Source organism: Gadus chalcogrammus, chromosome 4 (genome assembly GCF_026213295.1).
Source record: "Gadus chalcogrammus isolate NIFS_2021 chromosome 4, NIFS_Gcha_1.0, whole genome shotgun sequence".
Lineage (NCBI taxonomy): Eukaryota > Metazoa > Chordata > Actinopteri > Gadiformes > Gadidae > Gadus > Gadus chalcogrammus.
In genome coordinates, this window is record NC_079415.1 from 1670944 (window position 1) to 1684888 (window position 13945).

Here is a 13945-nt window from a genome sequence, read left to right on the forward strand (position 1 = left end):
TTTCTCCCAGGTAGGTTTCTTTGCAATTTGATCATGTGACTATTTTGTAATAAAGCATATTTACAATTAAAATATAAATGAGGAAATAAAAAGATGAAAAAACCTAAATGGATCTTGTTCTACGAGTGGACTACTTGGGAATCCATTGGTTTGATGTATGTGGTGTATTTACTGCTCATGTCCACAATATATATAATATAATTATTAAAAAAACATCCGCCATCGACCCGCCCCTGGGTGGATGGCATAAGGGGGCAGTTCACCTGCTCAACTAAATAATACTGTATAATATTAAATATGTATACTGTATAATGTTCTTAATCGCTGTGTGTTTCTCAGAAGTATATCTATCTATATCAATAGATATCGATATGTATATTTATATTAATTGTGGAGGATCTATAGGCAGCCAATTGCCTCCACAGGAGTAGGAGGCGGTAGCACCTCGGACAGCAACAAAGTTCAGTCCCTTGCCGAATAATACTGCTGGTCGTGAACCCACCCAAACATCCTTCTGCTACAAAGTCCTGGTTCACCTCCTGCTCTCGAGAGGAGAGCGGCATGGCATACGGGAGGAGGACAAACCTGAAACATTAAGCACATTGAGTAGAGCGGATTGCTGTGTTTTCCTCCTCCTTCACCCGATGTGTTAACCTGTTTCAGGTTGTCGGTTCAGACTCAAGCAGGCCTCGTTATGGGTCCAACATCTTAGGGGAGACCAGATATGGTTGTAACGCTTTTTTTCTTCAGCACCTAAAACTACATCTTTTGCTTTGGTTGCACTATTACACAATTATATTAACATGAGTGCAGTACAATTTCCATGTTCACAAATTAAAGAAAGTTACACTAGTCTCTTAATATTAAGATAACATTCATGTGTGTGCAAACTTCATTAACATCTGAAAGACCTTTACAGTATTCCCTTAAATTCAAATATTATTCCACCTCATTTGAACTTCAGTCTTTCTCAGTGAGCAGCCGTGAACTCAATCTTTCTCTAAATTCACTCTGAATCCCTTTTCTTTAAGTACTTGTTTAAGGAACCGTTTATCCTCCTTTTCTTCCGAGCAGACAGACAGACAGACAGACGGACGGACAGACAGACAGACAGACAGACAACTTCCTTTATACTGTGTCTACGGCTGAACCCATTGACACAGATGCAAGTTTGATGCCAACATATTCCAGGTTCTTAAATTCGGCTGGAAAATCGCAAAGGGAGGAGACATTGGAACTGGAGTTGTTGTTGTGGCTATGGGAGAGATGAGGCTGGAGGTCATCGTCGATGGGGGAGTGCAGAGGAGGGAGGTGGCCGTTCCTCGCCAAGCCAGCGTTATCGATGGTGGAAGGCACGGTGTCCATGACGTCGGGCAGGCTGTTGATTCTCTTCAAGATCTGTGGTCTGTCTGCTATCTGTGTGTCAGATAGTGGCAGAGTACATGTGTGAGGGAGGCTGTAATCTCGCTACTCCTCAACCTGTGCCCTGACTGTGTCCAGTGATTTTGTCCAGTGTATCCAATGGATCAGTGTAATCCCTCTTGAGAAGTTCTGACTGTTCTCTTCTAATATCATTAAGTCCTGCATGCACAATAATCTGTGAGATTTTGGGGTTTTCCAATATGATTGTGGCTAGTTTCTGGTTGATATCACTAACCATCACATCTGGGAAGTAGCATGTTTTGATCTTCTTACCGGTTATATCCTTGATGGTGGAGTCTCCTATAATCGATGTGTCTGGTTCATCTGCTTTCTGTGAGATGGGCCCTTGTTGGCTTGAGGTGGCGGTGGCAGACGCATGCGCAGCTCGCCTCCGTGGGGACTGGTTCTTGTTCCATCTCTGTCCGCACAGTCCGTCCGGACACATTTCGGGGCTCAGGGGTGCGCGGGTAGCCGACGCATGCGCAGCTGGCCTCTATGGCGACTGGTTCTTGTTCCGTCTCTGTCTGTACCGTCCGTCCGGACGCATCTCGGGGCTCAGGGGTGCACAGGTGGCCGACGCATGCGCAGCTCGCCTCCGTGGCGACTGGTTCTTGTTCCATCTCTGTCCACACCGTCCGTCCGGACACATCTCGGGGCTCAGGGGTGCACAGGTGGCCGACGCATGCGCAGCTCGCCTCCATGGCGACTGGTTCTTGTTCCATCTCTGTCCACACCGTCCGTCCGGACACATTTCGGGGCTCAGGGGTGCACAGGTGGCCGACGCATGCACAGCTCGCCTCTCTGGCAACAGGTTCATGGTCGGTCTCTGTCCCCACTGTTTGTCCGGACGCATCTCGGGGCTCAGGGGTGCATGGGTGGCAGGCGCGTTCGTGGACTTTTGAAGTGGCAGGAACCGGTTCTTCAGCGGCAGGGTTAACTTCAGTGACAGGCTAATCCGGCTGATACATGCAACTTTAGCTTTGGGTAGCTTAGCATTTGGTGTTGAATGAACTTGTTGATTCACTTTGGTATGTTGTTTTGGATCAGCGCCGACGCTGTGCCAGTGAGACGCAGCTGGAACTGTCTCTCGCTTGTCCAGCTTCGGGAAGGATACAAAGTAGCTTTGATCATCTTGTTGTGTATTTGTCTGAGTGAGCTCAGCAAACTCACCCATCGGCAGTGTATCCTGGAAGAGACCTTTGCATTTTTCTAATGCTGCCAGTCTCGTTTCAAATAAAGCCACTGTCTTTCGCAGTTTTGTGCAGTCTGTGCATTTCCCAGTCTCTGTGTTTGAGATATCAGAGTACAGAGGCAGTTGGGTTATGTTGCGCAGAGGTTGCCAATTTGTTGATATTTTCATATAGTGTTGTGCATGCATTCATTTAAAATAACTAGTTCCAGTTATTTATTAAATTCGCTTTTTTGGCCATTTTTGCAAAATTACTTGAAATCCTTATCATAACCCACTTACAGCCACTGAGTTTGAAGTACTGACATGAAAATTAAACAAGTCAATCATCTGTGGAACGGGCAGGGCTCGAAAAACTCCAGCCAATGTCCATCTGTCATAGTACTTTATTTTGCTCATGTTGAACTTTCCCTCCTAATTTGAACTTCAGTCTTTCTCAGTGAGCAGCTAGCAGATAAAGTGTTCCTAACTTTTTTTAGGAACACTTTATCCTCCTTTTTTTCTCTTTCATTTATACCTTTATAACTTTATACTTTATAAGGCAGAACACATTTTCATCACAGAAAAGATAAGGTAAGTCTACAGTTTACTGCAGTTCGTATTATCTTTAGTTTATTGGTTTATTACTATTATAATAATAATAATGGATTGAATTTATATGGTGCTTTTCTAGACAATCAATGACGCTTTACCGTGAAGGGGGAACCTCACTAACCACCACCAGTGTGTAGCACCAACTTGGGTGATGCACGGCAGCCAATCTGCTGTTTATGAGCTGGTGCTCATAAACATAACTAAAAATAAACACAACCCTAGTTTCTTCCCAAAATAATAACAATAATAATATCAAAAAAACAATCATGTTATAACTTAACCAACCATTCTACGGATTTTGGTTCAGAAAGATGAGCATGTTGACGTGCTCTGGGGTCAGACGCGACCACAGCCTGGTGACCGTCAGTCCAGCCGCCGAAAACACCCGCTCTGAGGGGACCGACGTTGCCGTGATGCAAATACCTCTGTGATAACTTGGCAGGTGGGGGAACAACTTTCCAAAATCCAGGGGCTCAGAAAGTTCTTTATTTCTGCTTCGATGCTAACCTCGCCTTGAGTGGTAGGCCTATAGTGCTCCCCAAGAAGTCATTTTTTAAATCATAATGGTCCAACACCAGACTTCCTCAAATCCCTTCACTGGCTCCCTGTCACAATCAGAATTGAATACAAGGTCTCCCTCCTCACCCACCTGTGCATCCACGGACATGCCCCCCCTACCTCCAGGAGCTCCTCACCCCAAGACCATCTCACGCACCCTTCGCTCTGCATCAACACACACCCTTATACCACCTATGACCAAGCTCCGGACCATGGGCAATCTGGCTTTCTCAGCTGCTGCCCCTAGACTATGGGAAACGCCCACCCTGACCACCTGAAGGCCCCACAGACTACAGCTGTTTTTAAACAAAACCTTAAGACTTTCTAATTTATTTTACTCTATATGTATTATATGTTTTAACCACCCTTTTTTTTTCTTTTAAACTCTGTAGCACTTTGAGATTTTCGAATGTAAAGTGCTCTACAAATAAAATGCATGATTATTAGTATTAAACGTAGGAGTCTTGGAAGCGTTCTAAGAGTGAACGTCATCGGGAAACCGGGCCCTGGTCCAGATGGCATTGGAGGTCAATTGCTGAGAAACTGGGCTGTGCAGCTGGCAAACATATTCTGCTTAATTTTCCAGCTGTCCTTACAGTTGCATAAGGTCCCTTGTCACTGGAAGGACTTTATCATTGTCCCTGTGCCTAAGAACAAAACACCAAAGGCAATTAATGACTTCAGGCCAGTTGCACTTACATGCCTAGCAATGAAATTATTTGAAAAGCTGGTGAAAAATGCATTTCTGGCACCGTACAGGATAAGTTAGACCCTCTTCAGTTTGCCTACAGGTCGGGCAGAGGTGTGGATTATGAGACGGGGACGCTTTTAAACATGGTTTTCAAACACCTCGAGGAGGCCAGGTCCCTTGTTCGACTGCCTTTTATAGAATTTTCTTCGGCTTTTAACTGCATCCAGTCCCATGTTTTAGCAGATAGGTTGAAGAGCCTTTTTAACATCGATGCTGGCCTGCTTTGCTGGTTGATGTACTTTTTAACAGTGAGGTCCCAACGGGTGAGGGTGAATGGTGTTTTATCTGATGTCCTTTTCTCCTCCACCAGATCCCCCCCAAGGCTGCCCTCTCACCTCTTTTATTTTTTTCATACACAAATGAATGCCGAAGCAGACATGACAGGCGCCACATTTGAATGATGATTCGGTTATTGTGTCCCTCTTCAGCATTGACAGTCCTGAACATGGTCCTGTGGGGAGTGATTTTCTGAACTGGTGTGAATCATCCTTTTTAAATATTAATGTGGCAAAGACAAAGGAGGTCTGCATTGATTTTAGAAAATCTCCATCTGTCATCTCCCCTGTTTTAATGAACGATTAACCTGTCGAAGTGGTGCAGCAGTATAAATTTCTTGGGACTGTGGTCGAAAAATTAATCTTTGAGCACCATGTTGATGCTGTGTGCAAGGAAGCACATCAGCGGAGGTACTGATCGGAAGGGAGGGAGGAAGGCTATTGTAAACAAATACCTTCTGTCTGTAATCAATCACTTCCCTTCCAAGGCTTCAATCAAATTTCCCTGAAAACACGTGACGCCGCCTGCTGAGAGGGGGAGGTTCCTCTGAGCTATTTAAATAGCTGTCTGGCCCACCTGTCATAGTACTTTATTTTGCTCATGCTGAACTTTCCCTCCTAATTTGAACTTCAGTCTTTCTCAGTGAGCAGCCGTGAACTCGATTTTCCTCTGAATCCACTCTGAATCCCTTTCATTGATAAACTTTTTTTAGGAGCACTTTATCCTCCTTTTTTTCTCTTTCATTTATACCTTTATAACTTTATACTTTATAAGGCAGAACACATTTTCATCACAGAAAAGATAAGGTAAGTCTACAGTTTACTGCAGTTCGTATTATCTTTAGTTTATTGGTTTATTACTATTATAATAATAAGAATAATAATAATGGATTGAATTTATATGGTGCTTTTCTAGACAATCAATGACGCTTTACAGTGATGGGGGAACCTCACTAACCACCACCAGTGTGTAGCACCCACTTGGGTGATGCACGCTCACCACACACCAGCTTGAGGTGGAGAGTGAGGGAATTAATGAGTCAGCCCCTATTTTTTGCGATAAGTGCCCTGGGATCTTTTATGACCTCCCTGAGTCAGGACCTCGGTTTTAAGTCTCCTCCGAAGGACGGCACCTTCCACAGCAGTGTCCCCGTCACTGCACTGGGGCATCGGGATTGATGATTGAAGAGGCCACAGGGAAGAGTGCCACCTATAGGCAACCACCCAACACCATTTACAGCACCTGGTATTCCCAGACGGTCTCCCATCCAAGTACTAACCAGGCCCGACCACGCTTAGCTTCCGAGATCAGACGAGATCAGGCGTGTCCATGGTGGTAAGGCCGTAGAAATATTCTGATGTAATATTGTGGAATTTGTCTGTTTCACGCTTAATCTTTTCTGAGCCGTGAATTGAACTTTGCTTTTAATATTCAAGTGATAAATTTGTCTCGGTCCACGTTTATACGTAGCAGGGTATTTATAGAAACGAATATTTCCCCCCCTCCGTTTTCAAAAATAACATTGTGCACACAACATCGTTTTCAAAATAGTTGTCGTTTACATCAAAACGCATAAATACGCCGTTGAGCGCAATTAAAGCCATGCAAGCCAATCAGAATCCGCAGAATCAACAACAACGAATAACACAAGCGTCTTCCTGTAACAAACAAACTGTAAATATAGGGCGCTCATATGACGTTAAGCATTTCCTGGCGCATAATGTGACGCTTCAGAACCTAAAACCCTGTTTCCCCCCGTTGACACGACAACACATAACCACATTTCAGAAATCTCCACTTTGGCCGGAGTTTTTAGAAATGATCGTTTTTCTGTGACAAAAACTGCGTTTTCGTGTAAATGAGGGCCCAAACCAAGTGGAAATATCTGCGTTTTCCCTTCGTGTAAACGGGGCATCAATGTGACCCAAATTAAAACGAAGGACATGATAGTAGTCGTTTGAGGGGGGCAGAGAGAGGGGTTGGGAGTAAGAGACAGAGGGAGGGGGAATAGAGAACTAGAGAGAGAGAGGGAGGAGGAGAGAGAATGAGAGGGAGGGAGGGAGGGTGGTTGGGAGTGAGGGACAGAGGGAGGGGGAATAGAAAACTAGAGAGAGAGAGGGAGGAGGAGAGAGAATGGTTGGAAGTGATGGACAGAGGGAGGGGGATAGAGAGAGCGAACTAGAGGGAGGGAGTATGAGACAGAGAGGGGGGAGAGGGAGGGAGAGAGAATGAGAGGGAGGGAGGGAGGGTGGTTGGGAGTGAGGGACAGAGGGAGGGGAGAGAGAACTAGAGAGAGGGAGGGAGGGGGAGAGGTTGGGAGTGAGAGCTCGAGAGAGGGAGGGAGGGGGAGAGGTTGGGAGTGAGAGCCAGAGGGAGGGTGGGAGGGAGAGAACTAGAGAGAGGGAGGGAGGGAGAGAGAGATCTAGTGAGCGGGAGTGAGGGGGGAGATAGAATGGTTGGAAATGGACAGGGAGGGAAAGAGAGAGAGGGAGGTAGTGAGGGGGGAGAGTGAGTGGTTGGGAGTGAGAGAGAGGGAGGGGGAGAGAGAACTAGAGAGAGGGGGGAGGGAGGGGTGAGAGAACTAGAGAGAGGGCGGAGGGAGGGGAGAGAGAACTAGAGAGAGGGAGTGAGGGGGAGAGTTTTTGGGAGTGAGAGGGAGGGGGGAGAGGGGAGGGAGGGGGAGAGAGAGATCGAGAGGGAGGGGGGGGGGAGAGAGTTTTTGGGGGAGGGAGGGAGGAGGGGGACGAGAGGGAACTAGAGAGAGGGGGAGGGAGGGGGGGAGAGAGAGATCTAGAGAGAGGGAGGGGGAGAGAGAGTAGTTGGGAGGGAGGGAGATTTTGATAGAATACATAGATTTCCACGATAACAATAGATAGTAATTCATTTAATTATTTTATTTGCATCATTTAATCTTAGATCCTTAGTCAAAATATACTCTGTTTGTACTTCATATATGTACATTTGTGACAAAATCGTGAGGAACCTTCTGATGGTACACTTGTTGCCGACATATGGGACCAAGTAAGCCTGACAGGTTAATTTGGTCGGATAAATTGCCTTGGTTACTTAGCAGAGATTCCCCTAAAGATCTCTTATTATACTACTTTTCTGGTCTTAATTTCTTATTTCTTATCAATGACTCCTATAGAGCAGCCTGACAAGAATCACAGCACAAAAAACGATGTCGATTTTCGGGAACTCTTCCTCTCATCTGGGCGCTTTCAGCATTCTCTGTCAACACTCGGCTTCGTCATTCTCCGCGCCCTCGCCCCCCTCCTGCCAACCCCACTCCGTTGTGATTGGTTACCCTCCGGAAGAGAATGTTGCACCATTACCATACATGGAAAATCCGGATTGTTCTACGTAGATAAATCCCGGAAATTTGAATTTGAACCACACTTTGATTCACTCCTATGTACATCGCATACCACATCAAACGTGCATACGCCTTATTCTCTGCACAACATCCTATTGCGCCACCTTTTGCATACCACATCAAACGTGCATATACGTTAGCTAACTCCCGCCTTGTGCACCGGTTAAAACCATGAATGCCGGGCATCCACCACTGCTTGGGTTGCAAAGGCCTGAAGAGGAAGAACAAATTTAGTACAAATGTGAACATTTACAGAACGTTTAAACTATTAATGTTGGTGAATCAAAAAACATTGATTACAACCTACACAAATATTTGCGTGTTTTGCCGATATCAACGAGGGACTGGCTCCGTGTATTTCAGCACCCAGACACACAGAACTTCAATTTAACTAACAATAGAAAGGCGAGTGGCCTTCTTTAAGCAATATGAATAAGGAAGGGTAGGGGGAAGAGAGTGTTTGAAGGTGGGGTGCGGAGGGGGGGGAGTGGGGTGTTGGACGGGATCTTAAGAGGGAGATGAAAAGGTTTCAAGGGGAGGGAGGCGTGTGAGGGGTGGGGGGGTGCTCGTGTGTAGGGGGCCTGGAGGGGGGGCGGTGGGGACTTCACGTGTGTAGGGGGTCAGGGGGTCTTTTACCTTTAATAATTCATCGTCTTTAATAACAAAATACCAACAGACTTGAATGTAAAATGTAAGCATGCAGCCTAGGGTGGAATTTAGCGGATCGGCAGATAAGATAGTATACACTCCGAACGTCCGCTATGGTGCTACTGCTTAGGAACACAGACCGTGCCGGCCTCAGCGGAGAAGTGAAAGATAACTCTCGTTAATATACTATTTTGGCCCGATCTATACAGAGACCGATAGTGGAGGGCTTCACCTCTCAACCTGTACCAAGAACGATCGTTAACGACGAGTACTAAAAACAACTCAAGTGTAAAGAAAGGGGGAGGTTGGGCCTTCAGAGTTCCTTGCAACCGTTGATCTACACGTGTTGTTATGCTTTTTAAGTCGAGGTCTAGACCTCTGGAGCAGCACGACCGGACGGTGGCTAAAACAAACTTACACCTAAATGTTCTTATAACTAATCCTATTGCAGATCTAATCTTTAAGACAAAGGGTTCTACTTACCTCAGACGTGTGTGGTCTGTTGAAGTTGTTTTAGCGTCGCGCCCGCCGGGATTCTCGGGACTTTCTTCCAAACGTCGTAGGTCACCAAATTATTGCATATTTGCAAATATTTGTTCAATCTTCACATCAGTGTGTCACTTGTGCACATGAAAAAAACAGTTTCTCGTTTATTTGAACACGTTGCAAATGCTTTGGTACATCTATGCACATGATTATGTACGATTCTCTGCTCTTTCCTACATTATCAAATGCTTATGTCATTTTGATCAAAATTCAATCGAGTATTCTCTGCGAGTCGGTTCGCAGAGAATACTCGAACGCAGCATAAGCCCCGGATATTGGAAAAACCTAGACACGCCTCTGCACATGTGTGTTTACATTTGTGTTTACATCATTTCCTCTCCTTTTGCTTCATAATTACCATACCGAAACTTTACCAAATAAAGTAAGCTAAAAGCGTTCCATATTCAATTACCTTTTCTGAAAGAACATGACATAACCCATAAAAGGTAGCTTTTCAATTCAGATTTTGTGTCTATAGGAATGAACTATTCTAAACTACCCCATCCTAGCTACGTACAGCCATCGACGGATTATGAGATATCGGCCCCTGAGCACGGACTCCGCAGCGCCCCCCGCCCTAAAAATATTATACAAATAAATGTATCTTTATTTAAACCAAACAGGATTTACAAGGGTTGCCATTTTTGTCAATTTCAACAAATTTCGTTAGTTTATAATATTAAGAACAGACAAATATAATTTTCTAGAGGCTGTTCAATAAGAAAGTGACGGATCAGCTAAGTAAAGTAACTGAACTGAAGTAACTGCGCAGGCACGGCGGCCTCAATAAAATTCAACAGCAAATACATTTTCTCTTGTTTCTTTTTTTTTTGTTTAGCTGTTCCACTTAGAGTTCACCGTTACAACCGTTGGCCGTTGCTCCATGTTTAAATCACAGTGCCTTGTTTGTGACCTGTGAGTGACCGCTCTCAAATTCACAAACTGAAATAGTGCCCCTAGTGATCTTTATTGATTTACTCAGTAGTAATAGGGCTAATATTGCTGTTTTCGCTTGAATTTTTGTATTTCTCTACTGATTGCTTTGACAATGCAACATTAAAAGTTACTAACACCGACTTCACACTGAAGTTCTGCTTCAGGGCCCCCCTGGGCCCCTGGACATGTGACCGGTTTGCCCGTGCAGTAATCCATCCTTGCGTAGAATAAACAGTTGTTTCTCATCATCATTATCATCATCAGACACATGCAATGGTGATTCCTTGGAATTAAGTTTTTTTGTTAAACATAATTTCTGAAACAACCTTCATGTTTTTCAAAATCTTTGTTGGGCTCATTGGTAAACTCATTCAGTAAGTCTCAAAGAAGCACCATGTGAACGGTGGTGCTTTAATCCTGCCGATCATGGCATTGTCTTTGTTGTTTATTAAGCCACCCCACTATGAGTTTACAGACTTAATACTCATACAATATCCCTGCTTAAAGTTGTCAAGTTATCTCACTGTGTTCTCTTCCTTTTTCTCCTCCACTTCCCTCTCTTTAGTCGAGCTGAGATGGCCTATGAAAGATGTCCTACTCTGTTCCTCGCCCTCCTGCTCTGCTTGTCCCCATGGCCTGCCTCTGGAGGTCCAGAAACAAATCATCTAACCTATAATGGTGAAACTTGCGTTGATGAATGTCAGTATTATGAGTCTAAGGCATACTACTGGTGCAAAACTGCTATCGGCTGGGGTTACTGCTCTCCTCAGCAAGACGAGACCTACAAAGGTGAAAATTGTCGGTCAGATCATAAATGTGGACATTATGGCTATGAGTATAGCTGGTGCTACACAACAAACAACGGAGACTATGACTACTGTGGACTTGTGGTTCCTAGAATATGTCAAGAAGAAGTCGCTCAGCTAACCTATAGCTTGGAAAACTGCATTGATAACTGCACGTATTCCGAGAACTACTTCTGGTGCTATACTAAAAACAGCTGGGGCTACTGCTCTCCTAGTCAAAACCTCACCTACAAGGGCACACCTTGTCGGTCAGGTCATGAATGTGGGAGCCATGGCTATAGCTATAGCTGGTGCTACACAACAGACAACAATGACTATGACTACTGTGGACAAATTCTATCCCTCCCGACATGTCATGATGTTTCTCGCTTCAAACGAGCAACAGACATAAGGGAAAACTGCATTATAGAGGGAAGCGATTACACAGTAGAGCCAACGGATAAAATAATGAAACCCACTAATAATTCGTATAATGACGCATTGAATTTAATCGAAGAATGCAATGACTTTGCTTTGGGTTGCCAGGGAAGATCTAATTTGCGGAGATCAAAGTCTCTTCGCATTGACAACCAGGGGATGACATCTGACGGATATATCAACCTGCAAATCCAGCATAATGTCCAACGAAGCTCAGATCGGAGCACCACACTGGCTCAGATCCTAGTTCCTATTGATACCTCAGTCTTGGAGATACGCTCTGCCTTTAGAGTGAGCTTAGATCGTAGGGCAAAGGTCCAAAAGATAACGAAAATGTCCAAAGCATCAGCATAATTTGCCCTTGCCTAGTACATTTCCAGGACAAGCTGCCCACCTATCACCATCTTTGAAAGTACAATGCTGCCACCTTTTGTGGATGAGAACCCTAGTAGTGGGAAATCTGGCTCGTCTGGCATAGCGGTTAATCTATCTCAGCGCAAATACCACTAATTGGGAAAAGATCCGGTGGTCGTATCCGGTCAAAATATGCGGTATCCGCAAGGCCACAAAGCAATTAAAAGCAGAGCAACGAGTTCCAACAACTGCAGTCGCCATAATTTCTCCCTCCATGATGCTTGTATGTGACACCCTACAATAACCTGCCAAAATATGCGTGAATGCTGATTCTAATGTGAATCAATGTACAACCATGTTATTCTGAATCCAGAAACACAAAAAGCATAAATACAGCTCATCTTCATGCAGAACTAATGCTTTGCTGTTAAACTTAATTAAACTGAACAGGCTTCTGTAACTTGCCTTATGTTATCCTAATATGTGTTGATCCTTGTATGTTATTTGCTGTAATTATCGGCGATCGCACACTGTATCAGTGCGGTGTCACTATGTAATAAAATCCACATGTAATCCAATGTGACCTCATGTATCACAAACTGAAATGTATTCATATCCAACATGGAGGGACTTCTTTCTCTCTCTGGCCAAGAGCTCTTTTTGCTGTCCTTGCTTATTTTCCCCTGGGGCGCCCGCTGTCTACAACTTACTACCTACTCTGCTATCCTGCTCCATCTGGACTCACCACTATGAACACTGTGCCTGGGAGGCTACCCGTTCGCCAACCTCTCTGGCGTTGAAGCGCGTAATTCGATTTTGGGCCATCAGATTATAATCTCTGTTTTATCTTCCTTTATCTTATTTTATGTAATTTTTGTATCAATGTTACACCACTTTATTGGAGCCATTTTTATAATACTCTTTTGAATTGAAAAGTAAAAGAAAACCAAAGAAAAAGTGAAACCTTGTTTTCCGACTCGATTATTTGGTTTCTGATTGCTACTCTCTGACATTGTCATCCAATTCAGGCGGTCAAGAGAAAACTTCTTTAATCAAGTGTGATTTATTAGCCAAAGCTGTGTGAGGTCTTTGATATGCTGCTGGTCAGAACAACTAAACATTACTGTCGGCGAGGCTACTTAAAGCAAACACTACCCGTGTCCTTAGTTCACCTATTGGCCAAACCTCTCATCTCCTCACTATCAGAGCCCTTCCTCGAGCGGCTGCATAGAACCAGAGCCCGTCTACGAAGAGCCTGGGCACTCCCTATACGCCCCATTGTACCGATTTTGGTTGTAGTTCCATGAGACATCCACTGGGGGTGATCGCGGGCGAGTCCAGATTGAATGGGAGTCTATGGGGCTAGACGGCTAATTATGCCTCTTTCACCTGCTTGTCGTTGAAATATCGCAAATTTTATTGTAGATTCCGCAAGTTCAATATAGATTATGGTTCAAAAGTCAAACGAGTGAGTACTTATGTCCTTTCGATTTCTTACAGTTTGGGCCGTTGTTGGCCATACACGCTAGCATTCTGCTAATGAATGCTGATTGGTCAGGGACGGACTTGCGACTGATTACGACCAGAGACCCCTCTTGACGGCATCTGAAGCTGAAGAGCAATCAGAAACGTCTTAACTCAATTTTTGCGTACTGTATTTATATTTTCCTGCAGGCCCTTTTATTTTTTAGATAGTATGTATGGTGAAAGTACATGGGCATAAATGGAATTTCTTCCATTTCTTGTGTTCAATGTTCAATGTGTTATATACATGGTAGGTACGGTATGACCACCTTAAATAATACAGTCAATGTCCCGCTCAATATCATTTCATCTGTCATTGTCTATTTTTCGAGAATAAAGATAGTTTAAAAAAGAAATGCCTCGTAAATGTGCAATGATAAACTGCACTTACAGTGGAAACGGATTGTCCGTCTTTTCGTTTCCCAAGGACAGAAAAAGGTAACGTTCTTGCTTGCTCCTGTATGAATGGTCCTAGGCTACCTGAGGCTTCACCTGGTAAGGAAAGTTGCGTGGGAACCAGGTAATATCGCACATGGCTTATTCAAGTT

At 44.4% G+C, this 13945-nt stretch overlaps 1 protein-coding gene and 1 non-coding gene across 2 annotated transcripts; one reads left to right on the forward strand and one right to left on the reverse strand.

Annotated features, from left to right (window-relative positions):
- The first annotated feature begins 5398 nt into the window (after nucleotides 1-5398).
- LOC130381635 (uncharacterized) lies at nucleotides 5399-13714 on the forward strand. The gene is made up of 2 exons (XM_056589334.1): nucleotides 5399-5596; nucleotides 10862-13714. The coding sequence occupies exon 2, from the start codon at nucleotides 10872-10874 to the stop codon at nucleotides 11871-11873; it is 1002 nt and encodes a 333-aa protein (XP_056445309.1). The 5' UTR covers nucleotides 5399-5596; nucleotides 10862-10871; the 3' UTR covers nucleotides 11874-13714.
- On the reverse strand, nucleotides 6021-6139 carry LOC130381879 (5S ribosomal RNA). The gene has a single exon (XR_008895505.1). It is a non-coding gene; the product is annotated as a 5S ribosomal RNA (ribosomal RNA).
- Nucleotides 13715-13945: the final 231 nt, after the last annotated feature.